This window comes from Charadrius vociferus, unplaced genomic scaffold (assembly GCF_000708025.1).
Source record: "Charadrius vociferus isolate BGI_N301 unplaced genomic scaffold, ASM70802v2 scaffold325, whole genome shotgun sequence".
Taxonomy (NCBI): Eukaryota; Metazoa; Chordata; class Aves; order Charadriiformes; family Charadriidae; genus Charadrius; species Charadrius vociferus.
Window position 1 is genome coordinate 1,128,643 of NW_009648526.1, and position 21,963 is coordinate 1,150,605.

A 21,963-nucleotide genomic window follows, 5' to 3' on the forward strand; every position below is an offset into this window, starting at 1 on the left:
AATACAATTTTTATAGAATTGTAAAAAAAAAAAAAAAAAAAAAGCCACTTTGAAACAGAACGAGGATATTATCATCAAACTTATGTGAACAGCCAACTCCAGTGATCAGTGAGCTCGTGATCAAGCTCACTCCAGTGAGCTTGTTTTCTCTTGTTTCAATCTAAATATAAATCTTTGATCTTCTCAGCGATGTATCTCCCCACGTGCATTTCAAAGGCCAGACCCTGCAAGCCCCCAGCATTACTCCAGCACTTTGCTCCCTACGTGCCTCTGCTCAGGCCAGACTTGGTACCTGTCAGTATGAGCAGAGGTCAAAACACTCTAGTCTCAATAGTTTTCAATGTATAAATGCAGATATAATTTCCCTATAGTTCTATAATTAACTGTAGCTCAGCTTTATCTGGTCAAATCTTAATTCTACAGCATCAGCTCCACCCAGGAGTAGTCCTGCCAGTTTGTATTGCATTACCGCGCTGACACGGAGGGCTGGGTGCTGCCGGCAATGGCCCGGCTGTGCTGCTTCCCTGAAACCCAGCGGCTCCTGGATCAGACGGGCTCGTGGGCTCCAGTGAGCACCGCATCAAAAGCTGACAGGACTGCGGCTCACAGCAGGTTTTCAACAGCTCACTGTTGTTCACTCTCAAGTCCAACTACAACAGAACTACGTCCACGCCAGTGGGAGATGACTATTAGAGTAAGGACCATACGATTTGGCTCGTCAGGTTTGACCCGCATTTGCATGAACATACGCTGCAGAAGGAGCTTAAAATGAGCATATTCTGCCTTAGTAGACATTTAAGCTACAATGCCCTGCCAAAGTGGTATGAACTGCTCAAAATGCAAATAAGAATCATGACCATAGAATGACTGTGACTGACTTGGAAAAGATTTGACCATCAGTATAACGGTGCTTAGTGCTTAGTGTGTAGTATCCCTTAGTGCTTAGCATGTAGTATTCCTTTAAGTAAAAGAAAATTCACTCACCAAGTGATACAATTAAAAATTTCTAAGAAACTACTGGTTAAGTACTACCTCATGATTATGTAAATCATGTTTATATCCCTCATCTTTGCAGTTTATCATTTTGTATATAGATTTTTTATATTCAGGTAACAGAGGTGAAATACTTATTTATATCTAAAAAGACGGTAGGAAAAAACAGGGATTGAAAGGATTCCTTTTTTGTACAAAAAATACATTTTTATGACAACAGCCAGTACCTTCACAGTAGGGTCTTTGCTCCTCTACTTACTACCAAGGTTCAGTCATCCATAACGCCATCATGAAGTATCAGAATTTTTTTTTTTCCGCTTTCCAACACCAAAATTCAATGCACTGCAATGGAATGTTTCCAGAGTCATGCTACATCCTGATAAAATCAGGAATCGCTTTTTCTTTTTTTTTTTTTTTTTTTGAACTTCAAAAAGGAACTCAATTCATGCAAATAAATACATAATGCGCACTGAAATACTCAATTCTATGATACAGGTGACTTCAGAGAAAAGTCCCTTTATAATTATTTAAACTAGTTCTAATAAAAGAAGATAGTTTCAAAACAGAATTAAAAACATTTCATTTTACTACAAGTTGATGTTTGCTATGTGTTCAAGCAGATTACATTTTCTACCTAGTTGTGTTAACGTGTGGGTTCAGTGTCACTTTTTTGCAGTGTAGCAAATATTTGATTTTGAGGGGTGGCTTTTTTATGCAGTTGTTGTAGCTCAGGGTATCAGTCTTCATTTGATTCTGTGTACAGGTTAAGCCCAGATCTGCAGAGAGAGAGTTGAACAATTGTTTATGACATTAACTATGCTATCAAAGGTTTAATTAAAATTTGGCAAAGCACTCAGATTAGCGGTAGAGTGTATCAGCAGCAATGATATTAGTTAACCCATAAGTTCAAAATTCCTGTAACAGTTGGGCTAGCACTTTGTGGGGATTTTTTTTATTTGAATTTTCTGTTCATGCTTTACACTGTGGTTTTATATCCTTGTTTGTCCCTCTAGAGTCAATTGTCCTGTAACAACCCTTCCCCCTCGCCCCTTTTTTTAAACAATTAAAGAAAGAAAGAGAGCAGCACCCGAGGCAGGTGCTCCCAGCACTTACTCTGAGAGTGTGGTCCCAGGAGCCCGAGCAGAACGCCGTCCCATCGGGAGAGACCCGCAAGGTGCTGACACGATTTTCATGTCCAAACAGAATGGATACACGGGACCCTTTCAGCACATCCCAGACATTTATGGTGTAATCGTTATAGCCTGCAAACAGTAGGCGACCTGCAAAGAGAATGAGATTTTACAAAGTGAGAACTTAAGTAGGTACCATGTCTTGACTGCAGCAAAGGCCTTCTGCAGGAGATTCCTCACCCAGGGTCCTGGTGTGAGCCACAACCCACCTTTCCCGTGCCACCTTCTGCATGCAGCCCACCCTGACCACTGCTTCCCCTGGGCTAGCTGTGCTCCTGTTAGACTCCCCTGCTCCACTGCTGAGCTATCCATGCTAAATGCTGAACCCATTAAAATGTACTAGTCAAAAATATAGTTAAGATGGAGTTAAATTATATGGTATCTGTTCAGTCATTAGAGATGGGGGATGACTCCAAATCACGACAGACTGAAGAGCACTTCAACAGCTAATGCAGGGTAATAATATTTTGTTCAGACCTTACGCAATAAGTTGAATACAAATTGTTGAATGATTAGTAGACAATTTGGTAAGTGATTCATTGTCCCCAACGGGACAAGATGTGGTGCTTGTGACCACGACAGAGACCTTTGCCCGTCTGTCCTGAGCAGAGGGCAGTTCACGACCCACTCATCCCCACGCAGAGTGACTGGAGGACACCTGGAGTGACATTTGGGCTGGGGTGGGAGAGAGTAGACTCGAGCTCATGTCTCCCGACCTGTAGTGAGAAATATCTCTGTCTTCATGCTCCTCTAACATACTTTTCCTATCTATTAATCATTTATTATCCTTTTATAAACTATTTATGTTAGTGCGCTTAATAGTCTAGTTACATTTCATGTTTCCTTTGAAATGTTTTTAATCATTATTGTGAAATTCTAGACCAGCTGTAGTTAATGGCAAAATATTTCCTGCCTTCAGTAGGGCCAGGAAAATACTTTTCATTGCTGCAACGAAGCAATAGCTAGCTAGGTTATTTAAAGAGTAATTATTGAAGTGTTCAAGACCAGGCTGGATGGGGCTTGGAGCATCCTGGTCTAGTGGAAGGTGTCCCTGCCCATGGCAGGGGGGGTGGAACTCGATGATCCTTAAGGTCCCTTCCAACCTAAACCATTCTATGATTCTATGATTCTATGATTTTTACAGATCAAAAAAGGATTCCATGCATTAAATGTTTCTTTTGGTACTTAGTATTACTTTCAATAACTTTTAATAACAAATGCATTATCAAAGTAAACTGACAAAATTTTACAGTTCCCTTCAAATTCCATCACTAAGACAACCTCCAAAGTTCAAGTCTCACCACTGAGAGAGAAGTCCACACTGGATGCTCCAAAAATGATGCTCTCTTTGGAATAAATTGCGACTTCTCTGTCTGCACGAAGGTCATATAAACGACACTAGGATTAAAACAAAAGCAACACACTTGTCTCAGTAAAGGCTGGAGTAAATGGCTACTACATTTCATTGAAACAATGGGAGTGGGAAGGACTGCAGCCTAACGGGCATCACGGGGAGCGGCTGCTTGGCTTCTTTCCTTCTGCTATTTCTGCCCGCTGTAACTGGGACTCCTCTGAAGTCTAACAGGGATCTCAGCAACACAAGGCTGTTTTGTATAAACTGAGAGAAGAACTTGCTTTTCCAAACAACTTCTCTAAGCCTCCTGCCTGTCCTGCTATAAAGAGGTGAGTGGTGGGCTTTGGACTGCGGCTACCCCCTGAAAATCTCCTGACCCTCTTGCTTCCTCACTGTGGTTTCCTACATATTAGGTCATTCTGCTGCTGGGGAGGTACATGGGGAGACAGTCTCTAAAGGCAACAGTTTAGCCACAGCTGGAGTCTGGGAGACAGAGGATTAAATCTCTGGTCATCTTTGAGAACATGGACTACATGGCATGGTGCTCAGACAGCCCCTTGGCATGGGGAAGCCTAGGTGGCAGTCCTCGCTCTGAGTAAGGTGGAACAGCAAACAGCCCCTGGCCTGCCGTGAGGCCCCTGTCTGAAAAACCCACACGAAAATAATTCAAGTGAAATAATACATTTCCATACAGATCTTTGGTTTTCGTTTCTCACGGAAAATCCCCAATCACCTCCATGACCCGCGCTTCCTGTTTTTATCATTTGCCAGTGTAGTTAGGCTTGTTTAACATGGAAATAATGTATAGACAGAGCAGACTTCATTGCCATGCAGAAGGGCGGTGTGTTAGCCCTGAAATCAAAATGCACTTTTGAAACTACTTGAACTGAAAACCTTCCTCAATAAGTTAAGTTTAAGCAAACACTGGCCAGATGGGTTTGCTACTATTAAGACTTTACTAATGAGAAATGGCTGGTATTCAAGCCCGCACATAAAGGAGAGGCTGTTTCATTTGCAGGGCGGTGGGGAGCTGCGAGGTACGTGAAGTCCAGGTCTCCCAGAGCTGAATGAATAATTCTGATGAATAACACTGATGAATAATTCCATCAGACTGTCCTGATAGGGAGTTGGGGTCACCGCAGGTGACAGCACTGCCTTGTGAGCGTGCTTTTATGGCTTTCCTCCAGACAGTCAGGATTATCTGCTCCTTGAAATCCCTAAGTATATAAATCAGGTCAAGGATACCAGTCAGTGTACCAGTCTGTAAGGCTGAAAACACCAACCACTTCGTTTAAAGAATGAAGTAGATGGAAACTGCCAAAAACCTCTGTGAAAAGTACAGAGATGGAATTTCCCATTCTCCTGCTCAAGTCAGGGGTGTCAGAAATAGTTAAGAGAGAAAAACCCCATCAAATAAATTAGTAAGCACAGGAGCCCAGAGCCTGTGCTACTAGGCATAAAAAGAGAGTGCTCTCATTGGAATTTAATGATGGACAATTTCTCCATCTTACTTCCTCAGATTCGCAGGTGCTCACAGTGCAGCATCCGAATGTGTGGAGAGGCATTGGGCTCACCAGAGCTAAAGGTATTAATTTATAATCACAGCTTTTAAGACCTAAAAGCAGCATACGCTCTCTCCAGAATAGCCTTGGAAGGCCTCCACATCCAGTGAAGACAAAGGGAATGTTTCTATTGAGTTTAGCTAGTATTGGAGCAGACTCAAAATACGCTCTGAGGGCAAAGCACTTTAGAAAAAGTCTTCACCCTCAGGTAGCTGGGAGTGATGTTTGAATAAACAGGAGAAACAAGGTGCTAGGTGCCTCCCAAATATCTGCTCTCTTAACTTAACTACCAGCTCAGTCCTTGCAGGGCTGTGGTACAGGCAAAGCCTGGTCCCCCATGGGGACCCACCAGCTGCAGCAAGAGCCACCAGCATCGCTCAGCGGCCCAAAGGCACCAGGACGTTCAATGGCACTTTGCATACAATGTGCTGACCAAAATTACATGTCAATACATACTGTGCCCCTCCTATCAGCTTGCTCATAGGGAAGATCCAGTAAGAGATATTGTATCATCTAGGATGACCTGGATGCGGTGACTCACCGCAGTGAAGAGCGTTGGCCCTGAGTCAGGGTGACAGGGAGGAGATGTACACGGCCAAGGCCACCCTGGGGCTGCACTCTCAGGATGCACGGGGCTGCGGAGGCCAGCTGACCAGGGCTGACCAGCTCCGCGCTCAGCCCACAGCTCCTCTGCTTGCCGGGAGGTGCGCATTCATGTGCGGGCTCCCTTCATGCTGTGCTGCTCCTTCTGACACAAGCTGCAGCATTTCGTCTGGTTCCTCCCATGTTGCGACCGACAACTATATGAAGCCAACTCTCTTCCAGTAAGACAGTAATTTTGATCATGACACTTCAAAACATAGAAAATCTCAAATGAATATTTGGCCAGTACCTCATGTAGAAAAGTTTGCAGAGGTGACCTACAAAGCGTTTCTAGATTTTCCCTATAGCATTATATACAGTATTTAGTATATATTATATTATAGCATCATTATTATTTCTGCAACTTTGGTGTCACAGGCCCAGTTTAGTCACTTAAAGTCCTCTGTGGATGTGACCTAGTCTTTTAGGAAAACCTGACTTGGGAAGTAACAGAACTTCCTTCAATTAGGTTGCTGAATTAACATACCGTGGCATCGTCTGAACCAGAGGCAAAAGCATCTCCACTTGGGTAGTATCTGTGCATGAGTAAAAAAAGACCAGAAGACATTACATTACTTGGATGAGGTCAGACTTCAAAAATAGAACCAGCGCATTGCTCAACATCGCAAATGTGTCCTCTCCCAGAAACATACTGACCTGACACTGTTGATATCTGAATCATGGGTTTCAAATGACTGGATGCACTGACCAGACCGCATATCCCAAACCATGGCTTTCTTGTCACATCCCTAATAAGACAAAAAAATTCACTGTGCAAATGGTGACATTCACCCCTCACGTGCCTGATACACGTCACCAAGCCCAGCTACATTCAAAGGCTCTGAACATCGTAGCTCTGAGGGGATTTAACCAGCAAAGCAGCCCCAGAACTGGCTGTACTGGTACCCCCAAGCCTGCTGTGGTCACAGTTAGGAGCGGAGTACGCCACGAACGCTGGAGCTTCGGCAGTGCCGCAGACCAGCACAGGGTGCAGACAGGCCGGGGGTGTTTGCACAGGGGGTCCCATGCTAACCAGCACTCACAGCCCTGCTCTGCCTGTGCTGCCGCTGTACCAGTGCCTGCAGACCCACCGTGCCACAGCACTGCATAACTGACTCACTCTCTTACCACTTAACATGCTCAATATAAAACATTAATACCCAGCATTTAATGTTTTATAACTCATTCTTTTCACACACTGAAATAGAAAGCGGAATAAGTGCATCCGGAGGGTCTCTTGCCCAGCCTCCTACCAGAGTTAACCCCTGCACCCACGTGCTCGATGGCGTGGTTGGGATGAGAAAAGCAGTGTAACAGCATTTCACCTCATTCTCAAGCTCTAACCTGCCCTTCCAAGCCACGCTTTGGAAAGCTCATTTAACACTCGATGCTTGCCACCGGGTGCTCAGCACCCCCAATGCTTTGGGCTGTAGGCTGCAACATCCTCGGGGCAGGAACCATCTCATACCCGTAGGGCACACTCTCAGCTGGGATGTCTCACTGCTGTTGCAATCACGGTGACAGGAAAAAGAACACAGACTTTTCTTTTAGGAGTGATGGGAGATTTGAATCAATATGACCCTGCTGAGGGGCAGGCTGTAGGTAGGCTCAGCTCCGGGGGGCTCAGCCTCTCTGAGGCTGTGTGGGAAGCAGAGGGCAGGCCAGGCGGCTGCTGCTTCTGCCGAGCTAGCGCATCCTGCCCAGCAGAACATGCCACACATGTTATTTTTAAGCAAACATGATTGCTAATTAAATTAAACAGTGTCTTCACAATTCACATCTTTCTCTCTTTTTTTTTTTTTTTTAATTCTCTTGTTAAAATGAAATCCCAGTTTTCTTACTAATGATGTCATTATTTAAAAGAGGTAATGTTCCTTTGTAACAACTTGTGGTTTCTGCACAGGGGAAACCAAACAGGATAGAGAACATTTTGGACTCAGCATATTTCCCTCTCAAGCCCCGCCACAGCCCAAGCCCAGCCCTTCATATTGCTTCCATGTGCACTGTTCTTACCGACCTCTCTGGGAGTTTGGGGGCAAGACCAATCTGACAAGCTGGTGCTTTGACTCCTAAGGTTTTGAAGGAGAAACCAGCAACCACCTGCAGAGAGACGGGCCCCCTAAGAGCTATCCCACTCGCCCCGAGAAGCAGCGGTCAGAGAGGACAGAGCACAACAGCCCAGGATACAGCCCTGAGCTCACCCAGGAGGGCCGGGATTTTCAGTGAAGTTGTTAAATGTAACAGCACCCAGTCTATACACTGATGTACTGGCATTGCTTATTCCAGCTCAGCGTAACTGTATTGTGTAGGCGCACTACACAAGGAGTCTCTCTATGCCACCATACCTTCGGGTTGCACTGTTTTGGCTATACCTGCACCGACACAATATAAGACAGAACTTCACTGAAGTGGTATTTTGCATGTGATCAATTAAGCGAGTCCCTGTAAGCACGGACATGCCCAAGCTGCTATATTGACACAAGTATGACATATTCTCTTAGCAGTCCCATAGCTGCTTGCGATTCTTTGCCCTATAATAAGCTGAGCTGTTCCCAGGGAGAACGAATCTATCCTTTCTGGGAAGCAAGCTCGGTGACAGAAAAGCCCGGGAGGAGTAATGCACTTGGATGGAATTAGCTTTCAGTCACGCTTTGGAGCAGCTGTGCTAGCAGCAGGCAAACTGGGCCAGTGTGCTGGGCTCTGCTCCTGATGGGCCAGCCAAATTTGTTAATAGAGCCATAACAGAAGAGGTCCAGGTTTAATGTTTAGGGATGGGACCATGACTCCAAGCACAACAAGTGGAATCTCCTAATCCATGGTCAGCACCCTCTGGCACAAAGGCCATTTCCATCAGCAAGCACAGGACCAGCCCCAGACCTGGTGGGCTCCAAAACCAGGTACCTTCAGCAAAGTTACTGGTAGCAACCTGCCTCCAGTAAGAGAGGTCATCTCTCAGCTGCACATTCAGTTTGCTGATGTGAGAAAGACCAGGACCACCTCAAAAAGGAGCTGAGCCCCATCCCACTCACCTTTATGCCTTGCCTGCCTCGCTGCCAGACTGCATGCCAATGGCCCGGCTGCCCAGGAACAGCAGCAGGACAAGATTTGGAAGATGCCCTGGGTACTTTCCCAGACCAGTCCCAACAAGGTTTGTGTGTTCCTCTGGGCCAGGACAGGGAGCGGGCAGCGTTCAACTGACGAAGAGACTTTAAATGCCTCTGGTACCACTGAAAGGCACAGGGGACTCAGCAACAGCTGAAGATGTGGCCACACCTCATCTCCCTGCTCCAACTTGTACAAGGGTTTAGCCAGCGCCCAAGCTACCCCTTGGCTTCTGGGGAGCGGTTGAGGGACATAGTGGCACGCACGTTATTTGCAGCCCCACTTCGATGCCCTGAGCAAGCGCGTGGCACACCCTGTCCAGCTCCAGAGAGATGGGCAGGAGAAAGGAGCCAAATGCAGGAGGTCGTCTGCTGTGCCAGGCTGCTATCCACGGGGGCTCACACCTCTGCTGCGGTACGAGCCTGCTGCTCTAACTCTGAGCCTTTCCCTTCCCAGGAGAGGCGTTGTTTTGATCTTGAGCTGGATTGCTTTGGTGTGGGGTGGAATTTGCCAAGTAAGCAGAACTGCAGTCAGACTGGCTGGGTGGGTTTGACCCCACAGTCAGAGGTTTAATTTGCTCCAGCTTGGAAAATGTGCTTGCAATGAGTGGATTGCACTGGGGCTTCCAACACATACTCCAGCACTCTCTCAGTATGATCACGAGTCTCCTGCTTTGCTGCCTTTTCCCTTCCACATTCCTTAATTTTATATTATGATAGGAAGCTCCTGCTTACCCCAGAGACAAATGTATTTCCCGTTTCAGACGGGGCCAGGTCCAGGCACAGGACATCCGCTCCATGACCATGGAAACTCTGTAGAAGCTGCCCGCTCTCAACATCCCACAGAGCACAAGTTCCATCTCCACTTGCTGTCAGGATCTACAGGATGTGGCAAGGAGAGTCACAATACAAAAATCAGCAGATGATCTTCAGGTTCACAAAGATACAACTGACATCCCATACATACACCAAGGACAGCTTTAATGTAATGAAATATTATGCAATAAATCAAAGCCATAAAAACAATGTGAATCTAAGCAAAGTTTATGTCTTTTATTTTTAAGGAAAGAAGTTAGAGTGGAAAGGAGAGCTGTATTGACACAGCCATACCTACATCGTGTTTCAATAATGGTCAGTTTTGTGCAGTGGGGTTTGAAGAACTGATGGCAGTAAGGATCTGCTGGCATTTCCATATCCTCCAAAAAGGAGGTAGAACCAGACTGGTATTCCTGTCTGCCCCTGTATTTAACCCTATCCATATTTAGGCTGCTGGAATTCAACCCAGTAAAGAGAAGAACTGTTGGAGTTAAGTATACCTGTTTAACACTCTAATATTTATTTTTTTTTTCCTGCTTGAAATAGCCAGGTTAAACCCAATTAATTGGGCTTAAAGACATGGATTTTCTGAAAGGGAAGTAAGCCTGTCTAGACAGTTGTTTGGTAAGTCCATCACCTCTCACTTGTCCAAACCCACTTGTGTGTGAAAGGGCTTGAACATACACTGACGGAACACAGCTCACAGCCTCCCTCATCTGCTACAGTGCTTGTAGAAAGCACATGTGATCAGCGCTTGTTATTGTGGCTAAATCCTGATGGTGCTCAATTGTTCAAAATTTCCCCTTGGCACCCAAAGCTGTTATGCAGTCACAAATTCTGTAGGTTGAAAGGGTCCCTGTGCACCAGCGTGGAAGGAGGCAAGGGTGAACTCAGGAGGGCTCTCAGTCTTGTACACAGGTTTTTCTCATGGCCAGTGAGGAAACTCAAGGGATCCCAGTGGGCAGTTAAAAGTTAAAAAGAAAATACTCTTCACAAAGAAAACGATCGCACAGTCATGAAACCTTCACAGAGTTGCATAAAGGTTAAACACTGAACATGTTTGACAGATGCTCCAAAAACTCCTCCCATAAACAGAGCTCTGCAAAGCTGCAGAACAGACTGTTCCAAATCCTGCAGTAGAGAGACGCTAATACTCTGAGATGATAATAGCAGAAGAAAGTCCTGACTTGTCTTTCTGGCCAGCTTTTGAGCCTAGATCAATGAACTTCTCTGTTCTGAGGAATATTTGTACTTGGCCGAGGAATGAAGACTTTCAGCTCTGAGGATTTGCTCTTGTAATAGCGTGTAAGAAAGATATGAGGGGAATAGGAGTAGCTAAAGATGTAAGGGAAGGGTCTGTTGGCAACCCAGGGCTGCAGCTAACACTTACAGAGAAATGTTATGGACTCAGCTTCAGGGTATTTCTATTGAAAACCACACCAAACCAACCCCAAAAATGCAAAACCAGAAGGGAATTAACAGTCTTTGCTACTAGACTCTGGCTCGCTGCATGAGGGGCTCCAGCATCGCTGGATAGGGGTCCTCGCCTGGCGGCAAGAGGCAGCACTCGCACAGGGCAGGGGACAGCAGGGACACAGTCCCTGCTTGCCAGGAGCACCGGGGCCACCCTCACCTCTGCCTCCTCTGCCATGGCCACACGCCCCATCCTGCTTCTCAGCCCTTCTGCACTGCGAGTACGGCTGCCTGCCCTATGCAAAACACTTGAGATCCCAATTAACTGTTGCTATTAATACACATGGAGCATTGTCACGTGGGCAGCATTATCACACCGCAGAGCTGCAGATACCTAATTTAGGAAGCAAGGCTCCCCGGCGCTCTGCGCACTGAGGCGGGGGAGGCTCTCTCTGGCAAGACTGATGTGGGGCACCAAGGAGGTGGTGCGTGGGTTGCCCAGCCCTGCAGCTCAGAGCTTCTCTTGGCCCAGAGTGGGAACATGATGAGGAACACGGATGGGACCCCCTCTTTCAGCACCCACACAGCCTGAGAGTGGCTTTAATCAACGATGAACCACCCCCACATCTCCTCTCTTTCCATTGCACTGGCCAGATGCCGATGGGCACACCAACTCCTGAACTCCTACCCTGTCTTTCATTCCTCCGAGGGAAAACAGAGCTGTATTTTAAGTGAGCGGCCAAGGAAGAGCAGCAGCATTCACAGCACTGAGCAATGGGTGCTGCAGGGGCACCAGGCTGGGGGACACTTCCGCCACGTGCCCGGGCTGCTCCAGGACAGGTACCACATCCCTTGGTGACACCAGCCAGGAGAGCAGAGCTGCTCCGCACACACCCGGGAAAGCTTCTGCACAGAGTGCCTGTTGCACTGTGCACCCTCAGTTACTGAATAATTTTAATTCTGAGGCCATTATGTAAAAGGAAAAATACAAGAAATCTGGGATTCTCTAGGATCCCCTACATAACAGTGTCCTAACAGAAGCTTGGCCAATCCACTTGCTTGTATTTGTTTCAACGATAACATGCGGTGCTATAAATGATCACTTATAAGCCTACCATCACAAGAACATTTCTTCTGAATCACTGAATATAAAGCACCTAAATCGACCATGGTATTATTTAGCAATAGTAATACATTGCCTGCAATATCAATGCAATTTGTTGTATTTGATATGGAGAAAAAAGACCCAACCTTCCTTTCTTTTTTTATTATGAAAAATAAATAACTATTTTTCCTTTCATAGGATTTAATCATGAGGCATATAGATATGGAAAAGAAAAGAGAATACTGGTTTTCTATCTCATCAAAAACATTCCACTTAATTTAGAGTGCTCTAATTACACAAGGCTCCTGCACAGTAGGGTCATGGCTGAGCAAGCCTGAGCGCTGGGTACCTCCACCGCTTGTTTCCATGGCAATGGACTTAAATTAGCACCTCGGAGTCATTACAGAAACCATAGAACGACAAACAACAACATACTCTTGGGCATCTCATGTCCTGAAATAGAAGCAATGAGAGCTGGTATTTCCTTCAGAAGAGCTCCAAATATCTGGAAGAAGAGGACAAGGTATTGCCTTTCCAGCAGCTCTGCTGAGACAGAGCGCAGTGAAAGTGCTCCCTTCAGCCACTTATTTTGCTGCAGAGCTGCACTGAGCAAAGCTTCAATCGAATTCAAAAACCAGAGAGGACAAGGGGATTATCCTGGCTCCTTTCATCATCTTTCATGTTCCTGGAGAAAGAGATCTTTGAGATATTCACTACAGACGAAGGCTGGCCTGGTCTCAGAAGATCTGCATTTAGTTCCTGGCTTTGCCGTCGCCTCCCACTGTGCTCCAACCCCCCCGGCTGCGAGATGGGGATAGCATCACTCCTTTCCCTTGATGGAACACATCACTGCAAGCACGGACAACAGGGCTGGCCCTGTGGGGCCGTCCTCAAGCTCAAATATCTCACTTGGGACAAACACAAAATACTAAGAATGAAAGCAAAAGCAAAGGTGGCTGGACATCCAGGACAAAGCAGGCAAACAACACAGTCTCCATCGGCTGGCATAGCACATAGCCAACCTAGTCCCAGCTGAACTGGGTTTTTAACTATTTGTGTTAGTTTGAGCTCCTAAAAGCAGAAGCCAGCACAGTCCCAGTGAGCAGAGAACACACAGGTACCAGCGAGCTCCCTCTGCAGAAGCGACAAGCTTTTGCAGGACACAGGCATGACAGCCCGGCCATGGGTTGTGACAAGCATTTCCTTACAGCAGCTTTTGCAGCACCTTCATTGCCCCCAGCGAGGGTTTTCCAGTGGCCCCTGCACAGGGCAGGACATAGCCCTGGGTCCCCCAGGTGCAAGGAAGGTTACTTACACTGCGAACGAACGCAGCTCATGTTAGGTGTTGCTGGAGGGTGAGCAGCGGGTAGGGAATGCATTTACCTGCATGTCTGAGTTAGTGAAGCTGCAGGCAGACAAGTAGTTTGTGTGCATTGCAACCGATTTCTTCTTTGCAGCCATATTTTCATTTTTGTCAAATGTCAGAGGGTACACAGAACACTTGTTGTCCAGGCCACTAAAGAGAGTAATAATAGCAATAACAGAGAGAGGAGAACTGGTTAAAACTGCAACGACAAAAGGCGAGTGGTGATAAGAAGGAAACCACCTGTCAGTGCGGCGCTGCCAACCCTTACAAGTACCGACTTCCCTGTATTGTGCTGTACGGGATCTCCCCGTGCAGGGAAGCCCCAGCTGCCTCACCAGCCTGGCTGCTTTACAGAACTTGAACAGCTGCGCCTCAGTATTTCTTACCCTCATCGAGTTTATAAATGGCACTGAATGAAACCTCACGAAAGTATAAACTGGGAGGTGACACAGCAGTCACCTCAGGGTTAATGTTTCACAAACAGTCAAACTGCCATATTTCTGTTGACATCTGCCTTTGCCAGGATCAGTATTTAAGCATCATTATTTATCGACCTTTATAAATTTGACTTAACTCCTATGGAAGAAGAGTCTTTATAGCAAGTAGCGGGTGTGCAGACAGGGCTTTTAGAAGAGTCTGGAAGAAAGTCAACAGAACCTCTGTAGCTGGTGTGCCCCTCCTGGACAGTTACACCAGTTAAGCTGTGTCTCACAGGCCAGATATGAGACTCTTTTCTAAAGGGTCTGATTGGTGTCTGACCCTTTTCCAGAGCCATGGGAGGTCAGCCCTGCCCTGGTCCCTGGGATCCCAGCACACCACCGGGTGCTGGTTCTGTGCTTTAACTTAACTGACAGCACAACAGAAATACAGAATTAGGTAATGTAATGCATATATACCCTCCCTGTCTCTCTTGCAAGTGTGAAAACAGAGCTTTCTTGCCATTCTTTGAGTTTTAGTCAAAAAAATACAGTTTCCGGACTCCCTCTCGCCACACATTTATGGAGTCTGCCTGTCTGTCTCAGTGTGCTGCTTTCTAGATTTGCAAGCTGCACAGTGAACTCTCCCTTTGTTCCTTTCTCTCGCCCCAAGCTTGCTTTGTCTGTCTGATCCACCCAGTCCCTTTTTAAAAGATGTTTTGCCAACATCTCATCTCTTTGTTGCATAAACTCAATTTTTTCAAACCTGAGCCCTCAGAAAACTTGGAGAAGACTATCAAGGATGGGGTTACTTCTCCCCACCCCATCTTGGCAAGTTCTATTCACGTGCTAGCAGTCATTAATGACTAACCTTCTGTACGACATAGAAGAAACAGCACAAAGTAAGAACAGGGTTAAAACCACTCTCCCTTAGAAGATACATTCAACACACAACCCAACTGGAACAGGGAACTTGCATGCATGTAGAATTCCTAACCCATGATATAAATGCTGAAAGAGGATTATTTTCCATGCTTACACAACAAATGTTATTGCACTGAAGTCAGTGGAGATAATGCGTACGAGCCATTATGGGAACAGAATCAGGGGCACTGAATGTAGTCCTTCCACCCACAATCAAGGCACGCGAATTTCTAACTGTCAGCATCTGAAGGCATCAGGACAGCACTACAAATCAAGCTCCTCCATGTAAGTGGAAACTAGGAACTTACCCACAAGCAATGGCACATCCAGATGGGGCATATGCACACGCCATCACCCAGGTACACGGCATCGTCACTGCATGTTCCTGAAACACAGCATCTCCTTAAACTGGGATGTCACTGTTTCTCTAATTGATGCAAGGAAAACAGTGTAGAGTAGTAAGTTCAGTATTTCTGTGGGACATCTGGAGGGTCAGTGAAAGGTACAGGTGTTTTCCCCAGCCATAGCTCAGATGTAAGGCTGGGACAACCCCTACTGCAGAACCCAGCAGAGCAGCAGGACGATGGCTAGTCCCTCCCTGACACTTTCCACCTTATTCATGAGCGCCAAACTGATCACAGAGCATGTTTTATTTGGGTTATTCAGTGCTGTAAAAGGTCCCCACTGCTGCCTGTGTAAAAGTGAGTTACAAACAAGCTGTTTTTTCTCATGTGTGGAGGAGGGTGCCATGAGGCAGCCCTGGCGGGGCTTGGAGGAGCAGTGGCACCATTTTACATTGAACATGGTGAAGGATCGCATACGCCACCTGGTACAGGGGATACCCAGGGAGGGCCTCTATTTTGCTGGCTGGGCTTTGCCCTCAGCCGGGAGCCCACCCAGTCAGTGAAGAGGCTGGATCCTGCTGGAGACCATGGCAAACCCCAGTGCCCTGACAGAAGCTTCGCTCAGAGATAGGTCTAGGGAGGTGGTTTGCCCTGGGCCCCTTGGTTTGAGGTGCTGGCAGAGGTTTGCATGTCATTCCATCATCCCGCTGCCTCGTGACACCTGTGTGCCCTACAGCCCTCCATCGTATCCCACCGTATTTGCCCTGCACACAGAAATCTGACTTTTGCTGCCGTTTCACTTACCTTGTTGGTAGTGAAGGAATCCCACACGATCACCTTCCCATCCTAAATGAAAGCACACAAAAAGAGAGAGAAACTGAGGCCTTCCAGAGACATGGCTGTCAGCCTACTTCCCAGATGTGGGGAAAACTCTGCTGCTTGTTTCCAACCCCCGGTCTGCCATGTCATTAAATTTTTGTCTCCATTTTATCAACAGCACAATGGTCACACTGAAGCACCGAGGGGACACTCCTCAGTCATGTGAGTTTGTCTCTGACCAGAAGAAAAGCATGTCTCCTCCTCACTGAGAGGATTGATGTCAGCTTAAAAGACCATTTTGGGTTTTTTTTTTTCCCTTTTAGCAGGTTTCTGAGAACACCTCTCACTTGCAGCACATGCCACGGACAGGACCGTCTCCTCAGGAAACTGCCCGAGCTCTCACTTGCCTCCTTTCGGCCACGGTATGTTTCTCCCAGCCTGCAATCACCACTTGCAAACAGGTCACCTCTCCCAAGTGATACCTATCAGTGGCTCAGTACGGGGCCTTACAAAATACAAGAGGCAAACTGTATCACAAATCACTTGCTGAGCTGGCACCACTCATGGGGACTACTTATGGAAAGTGCACTGTTTATTCATCTTCCCCTTCCCGTCTTTTCCTGGTTTTCCCTTTATTTCTCACAACACTTACTTAACCTTCAACTATCCATTGATACAATCTACTAAATAGCCATGGTAAAAATCCTCCACAGAGAGCAACACAATCACTTTTTGTATGCCAGCTACACTCATGCCAGCTACTTTGCCTTATGCACATAATACCCTGTATCATGAAAGTGAAATGTTTATTACTGAGCAAGAATTGTTGCTGTACCTGGACCCACTACAGTTCTTAAAATAGAGTAAAAAATGCAAAAATGCATTACAATTTGCCTGTTCAGCTTTCTGATCTACACACTGACATTTTAACCACTTTAAAAAATGTGACATTAATTATTTAAAATTACTCTCTTTGCTGAGATCACCATGAATGGTAAAAACTCACAGTAACTGAAGGTGGCTTGCAATGCAGATTGCCTATTTTTATCCCTCAAGTGAGACCCCTGACAGATTTCATATAGGTCAGTGAACAGCTGTGAGATGCAACAAGCTTACTCGCTACCATACTGGGCTCAGGACGAACCAGGGGATCTAGAAAATAATTATCTCATTACCTCCTCCAACTCATGAGACTGGTCTTGAGCAGGTGTTAGGACTGTTTCTCAAAATGCCCAAGTAAATGCAGCAATTTTGGCAGGATGTTTGAGGCTTTCAAGGTCACATCAATCATACAGACTGCAGAAAAAAATTCTGTGCACAGAAATCTCTAGAAGAATGAACATTTCTTCCCCTCCCTTTTCCTGCTTATTTTCTTTGAATGCATAAACTGAAATCATTACTAAATATTTTATCTGTAAAGAATAAGGAAATAGAAGTGGCCTCATGAGTTCTCTCTGTTTTCTATTGTAGTAGGGAATATGGGGAGAATCTGTATATGACTGGACAAGAAATATTTAGGGTATTAGCTACAACAGATGTAGTGATGATCAGAATCTTGGATTTATGCTCTCTGAACAAATACATTGCCAATGAACTGCTTTAAGGGTATCTTGAAAACATTTACGCTTTACACGGGTATTATCTCCAAAGAGTGGCACAGAGCACAGCCAAAAGATTTGTACAGTGCCCAACAGTAGCTTTGAAAAACATCTGCCCAACAGCATACCTGGGAAGAGCTCACAATTCTTCTCTTGTCTTTGCACCAGTCCATACAGAGAACTTTATTTCCATGGCCCTTCAGGGTCCTCCTGGTCTTCATCACAAACTGGCCCAGTGCCTCCACACGTTCTGCCACCTGATGAACTGCAAACAGTTGATGGTTAGAGAGCTCTGCATCAAAGCTCTGCCCTGGCAAATCTCTACATTTATGAGTAATGTCGCTTGGAGGAATTAATCCATGAAGTTTGAGTCTATGGTGCAAGCCAACAAACTCTGCTTCAGAGCTGGCAGGTGGTAAAACCAAGGTGGGCACTGTATGAACCAGATAAAGATAAGGATGAGTTCACTGAGGGGTTGAATTCCAAAGCTGTAGACGCTGAAGCTCTTGCAAACCATCACAGCCAAGTATAACTGGAAAACAGATTACCTCCTTGCCCCCTCTTATTGGGAAATCCTCAATCTGACTGAGGCTTGAAAGTGCACAGACAGCCTCCAGTGTAACGAATGCCTCGAGGCACTCGGCAGAAATGAAGACCACCTACTGTGTCTTGGAGGAAAAATCATACAAAAGAAGGGGGTGAGCATCAAATCTCCAAAGTTCCAATGGTAAAACACTTGTGCTGGATGTGAGACTCCCAGCCACAGTCGGCTCTCAGCACCGCAGTGGTGGTGCAGTGTGATACAGGTACTAGCCACCAGTGCTGGAGGCTTCTCCTCTGTTGTGCCATCTCTTCTGGTGGCCAGGGGGGGCAATAAGATCCAGGACACATCTCTGAGTGAGCAGGGAAGCTTGGCATTTGCTGTAAGAGTGCGCTACCCAACTTCTCAACAGTGCCTACAGACATCGAGAACTTACTTCATGGGTGGGTCAGCTTTTTCTTTTATGGGAAAGAGAAACAGAGAGGGCAGGCAAGCAACTTTCCTGAGTAGCATCCTCTGGTGGAGGAGGAGTCAGCTCTTTCATACCTCATTTAATAGCGGTACTTTCAGCTGATATTGTTTAAAACCCAACAAATTTACATTTCCAATTGTGCAAACTTACTTTCACATAAAATTCATCCCACTGCAGCTAACACAACTAAAAGGTGTCTCATGTAACCCTGATGATGCATGCTGGGGTCATCTGCACATGCCTGGGAGAAAGCGTCATCTGAGGAAACCTATTTGCTCTGTTCCAACGTTGTTGACCGAGTGTGGAGCTGAGTAGGGCCACGATGTATCTTGGCACCCTCTGGCAGCTCTGACACACTTCACAAGGAGCATCAGAGATGGTGGGAGTTGCTTCAAGTCTCACAGCAGAGTAGGGGTCCTGGAGCAGGAGACCCTGGCACCAGAATTAAAAATTACTGCGTAGAGAAGAGCTAATAGGATCCAGCACTTCCCTGTGTTTGTTGTGTGTTTGTCCATGCTGAAAGCTAAGATGAACCAGCTGCTGTTAGCTAAGGGGGCAATACCTGGCTCAAACCTTTTGAAATAACTGCAGAATATCACGTGCTTTACCGAGCTGGTGGAGGAAACCTTAAGCTTTTCAATGCCATGCTGGAGACTGAGCTCCACATCCCACGTGGCAGTGACTGCTCTGGAGCTGCGCTGCTGCTTCACCTGTCACTTTTCTAGAGCTGCAAGAAAGCTCATGGGCTAGGGAGGGCTGTCACAGCGAGAGCGCAGGCAGCCTTAACTTTGAGATCATTCCCTGGCACAGGGTCAGGGGAGCAATTCCTGCCTAAGGCAGAGACTGATTCCTAGTGGATTAGCTTTTTAAGAGTTGTCTTTCAAAACCACCAGCCCCAAAGGCTGTGCCAGAATAATGTTCTCACCTGAAATCTCTGCTCGATCAGTCTCACCCAGCCAGGGGACAAGTGCTGTCCACCATTCCTGACAATTTGTCTGTACTATCGCTCTCAGAAACTTGCTTCTGACCTTCTGTTAAAGTACCATATAAACCCACTGAGGAAAAGAGACATTTTCCCCTACTTTTGCCCATGGAAACCTGCCAAATGATCCAATCAAAAGCCACGAAAACACAGGACAGGAGGTTATTATGGCAGCTGGAAAGATGCTTGCGTCCAGAACATATCTGAAAAAACAAACGTTTCACAGACAATGGGCAAAGTGTTTCTATTATGTCAATGCAGCCGAGACTCTGTGGAATTGTCTGGTTTAGCCTTACTGATTCTCTGAGGACGCTTATCTCCAACCACAGCCATACTAATACTGCTCCCGCCTAGCACAGGTTTTAGAGTCAGATAATTATTTTGAAGCATTCTCCAATATTGTTTCAAGATAGTTGAAAATTATGCACTCAGGCAAGTAGATCAGCTAAAGCCAATAAGTAGCTTGAGTGGTTTTACAAAGGTCTGAATAAAACAGGCTATTTTCCTAAAACATATTATTTGACCTGAACAGGAGGTGTGGACTTGATGCAGATACTGTTGGGTCTTTGATCTTTTCTGCGCTGGAAGGCAGTTGGTCCTATTGGTCTCTTCTGGCCTTAAAAATATATGGATCGCATGAACAGAACAAACTGTTCTATCTACACCCAAAATTTTAAGCGATAGAATTGAATCCTTAAGATTGTAAGACTGCAAATCAAGTGCACGTTTGGTATTTCCTTTTTCTATCCACATTTTTGAAAGCTTCTGTACAAAACCAGTTGAACAAATAAGGGCAATCCTAGTTCAGCCAGCTGTTTGTTTTGGGAACCATAGAGGGAAAGTCATGATCAGAGCAAAAAAATGCGAAAGATACAATTTTAGATTAGAAAAAAAAACTCACCCAAACCCAAAAAAAAACCCCAGAAGAGAGGCTTTATTCTGAAACTTGCAATCTCTGCAGAAATAGTTCTGGGGATAATTTAAGTGCAAAAAAGCTCTGATACAGCATCAATGATATAAAATATGAGGAAGTATTGTTCTACAGCAGCATAAGACTTGTGTCTTAGAAATCATGTCCTAGCTACGCAAACACGGCCTTCCAACGTAAGTTTACAGATTATATATGTGACAAAGATGTAAATATCCTATGACTAATAATGACACACACAGTTATGGCATCACTGCGATCATAGGTAAAACTCTCTGTGAGCAAAAATGGATTTAAGCATATGCTCTGTGAAACAGAGGCCCCACTACTCCTAATACAGAACTTATGCTGTAGGAATATGATGATTTATGGTGACGTTTCTGTAATGAGGCCTTCTCCATTTGTTTAATGATTCCTATTAATAGGACATTCATATAACATACGATTGTCTTCATATAACATATGATTGTCTAATTTAGACAAGAAAATGCTCTGTTTACTCCAGAAAAAAAATCTTTTAACCTTCTCGCACCTGAAATTTAAGAATGTTTGCCAGTCCCTCAGTCTTACAAAACACTAAGAGCTAAATCACTGGATATAGGCTCGAATTCCTCTTCAACACTTAAGGCATCAAAACAGATGAAATAAGTTTTAATGACCCACTTCTAATAAAGTGAGCTATATGATTTCAGGGGAATGCAGTGATTTACATGTTTTTCTCAAAAAAAAACACCCAAACCTGCAATATATTACAACATCGTAGTTATTAAAATGAAATAATAAAAATAAAAGGATTTTTATATGTCAGGACAGGATTAATATCTATCATTAACTTCTTATTACCTTATATCTCAGGACTGGATTAATACCTATTTGAGAAGCTTCACAAAAATAATGTTAGCTTATTTTTTCCTGAACGGGGGGGGGGGGGGGGGGGGGGGGTGGTGGTGAGGAGAGGCCAGGGTTGAAATCTGTGCATGTCATTTCTGTTACGTTAACCACGGATCTTGAAACTGCAGCTGATAAGGGTGAGTTACGCATTGACAGCTCAAGCCTTGACTCACCCCGCACCTCTGAATCAGCACTGGATCCCTGCAAGTTGTTTTCTTGGGGGAATGGCGGGGGGAGAAGGCGCTGTTTTGGGAAACAGTGTTCCTTTTTTAAGCCCTTCTACCTTGTGTTAAATCCTGGCCTCATTAAGGCAAATTCCCATCAACTTCCGCAAGGCTGGGCTTAATCTTTGTTTCTGCCACTAAGATGCGCGTTAAAACATGCAAATCAACCTCGGAATCCATAGGGGAGGGGGGGTATTTCATGCTCTCTTCCCACCTCGGCCTCCCCCAGCGGCAGTGTGCTAAGCCCCAGCCGGGCCAGAAGCACCCGCGGCCGGGGCGATG

At 45.6% G+C, this 21,963-nt stretch overlaps 1 protein-coding gene across 1 annotated transcript; it reads right to left on the reverse strand.

The window, feature by feature from the left end:
• Positions 1-1,258: 1,258 nt before the first annotated feature.
• Positions 1,259-18,625, reverse strand: GNB5 (guanine nucleotide binding protein (G protein), beta 5). The gene is made up of 11 exons (XM_009885764.1): positions 18,621-18,625; positions 17,772-18,015; positions 16,031-16,072; positions 15,191-15,267; positions 13,560-13,692; positions 9,578-9,721; positions 6,399-6,490; positions 6,229-6,277; positions 3,485-3,581; positions 2,107-2,273; positions 1,259-1,769 (listed from the first exon to the last, which is right to left on the reverse strand). The coding sequence occupies exons 1-11, from the start codon at positions 18,623-18,625 to the stop codon at positions 1,758-1,760; spliced, it is 1,062 nt and encodes a 353-aa protein (XP_009884066.1). The 3' UTR covers positions 1,259-1,757.
• Positions 18,626-21,963: the final 3,338 nt, after the last annotated feature.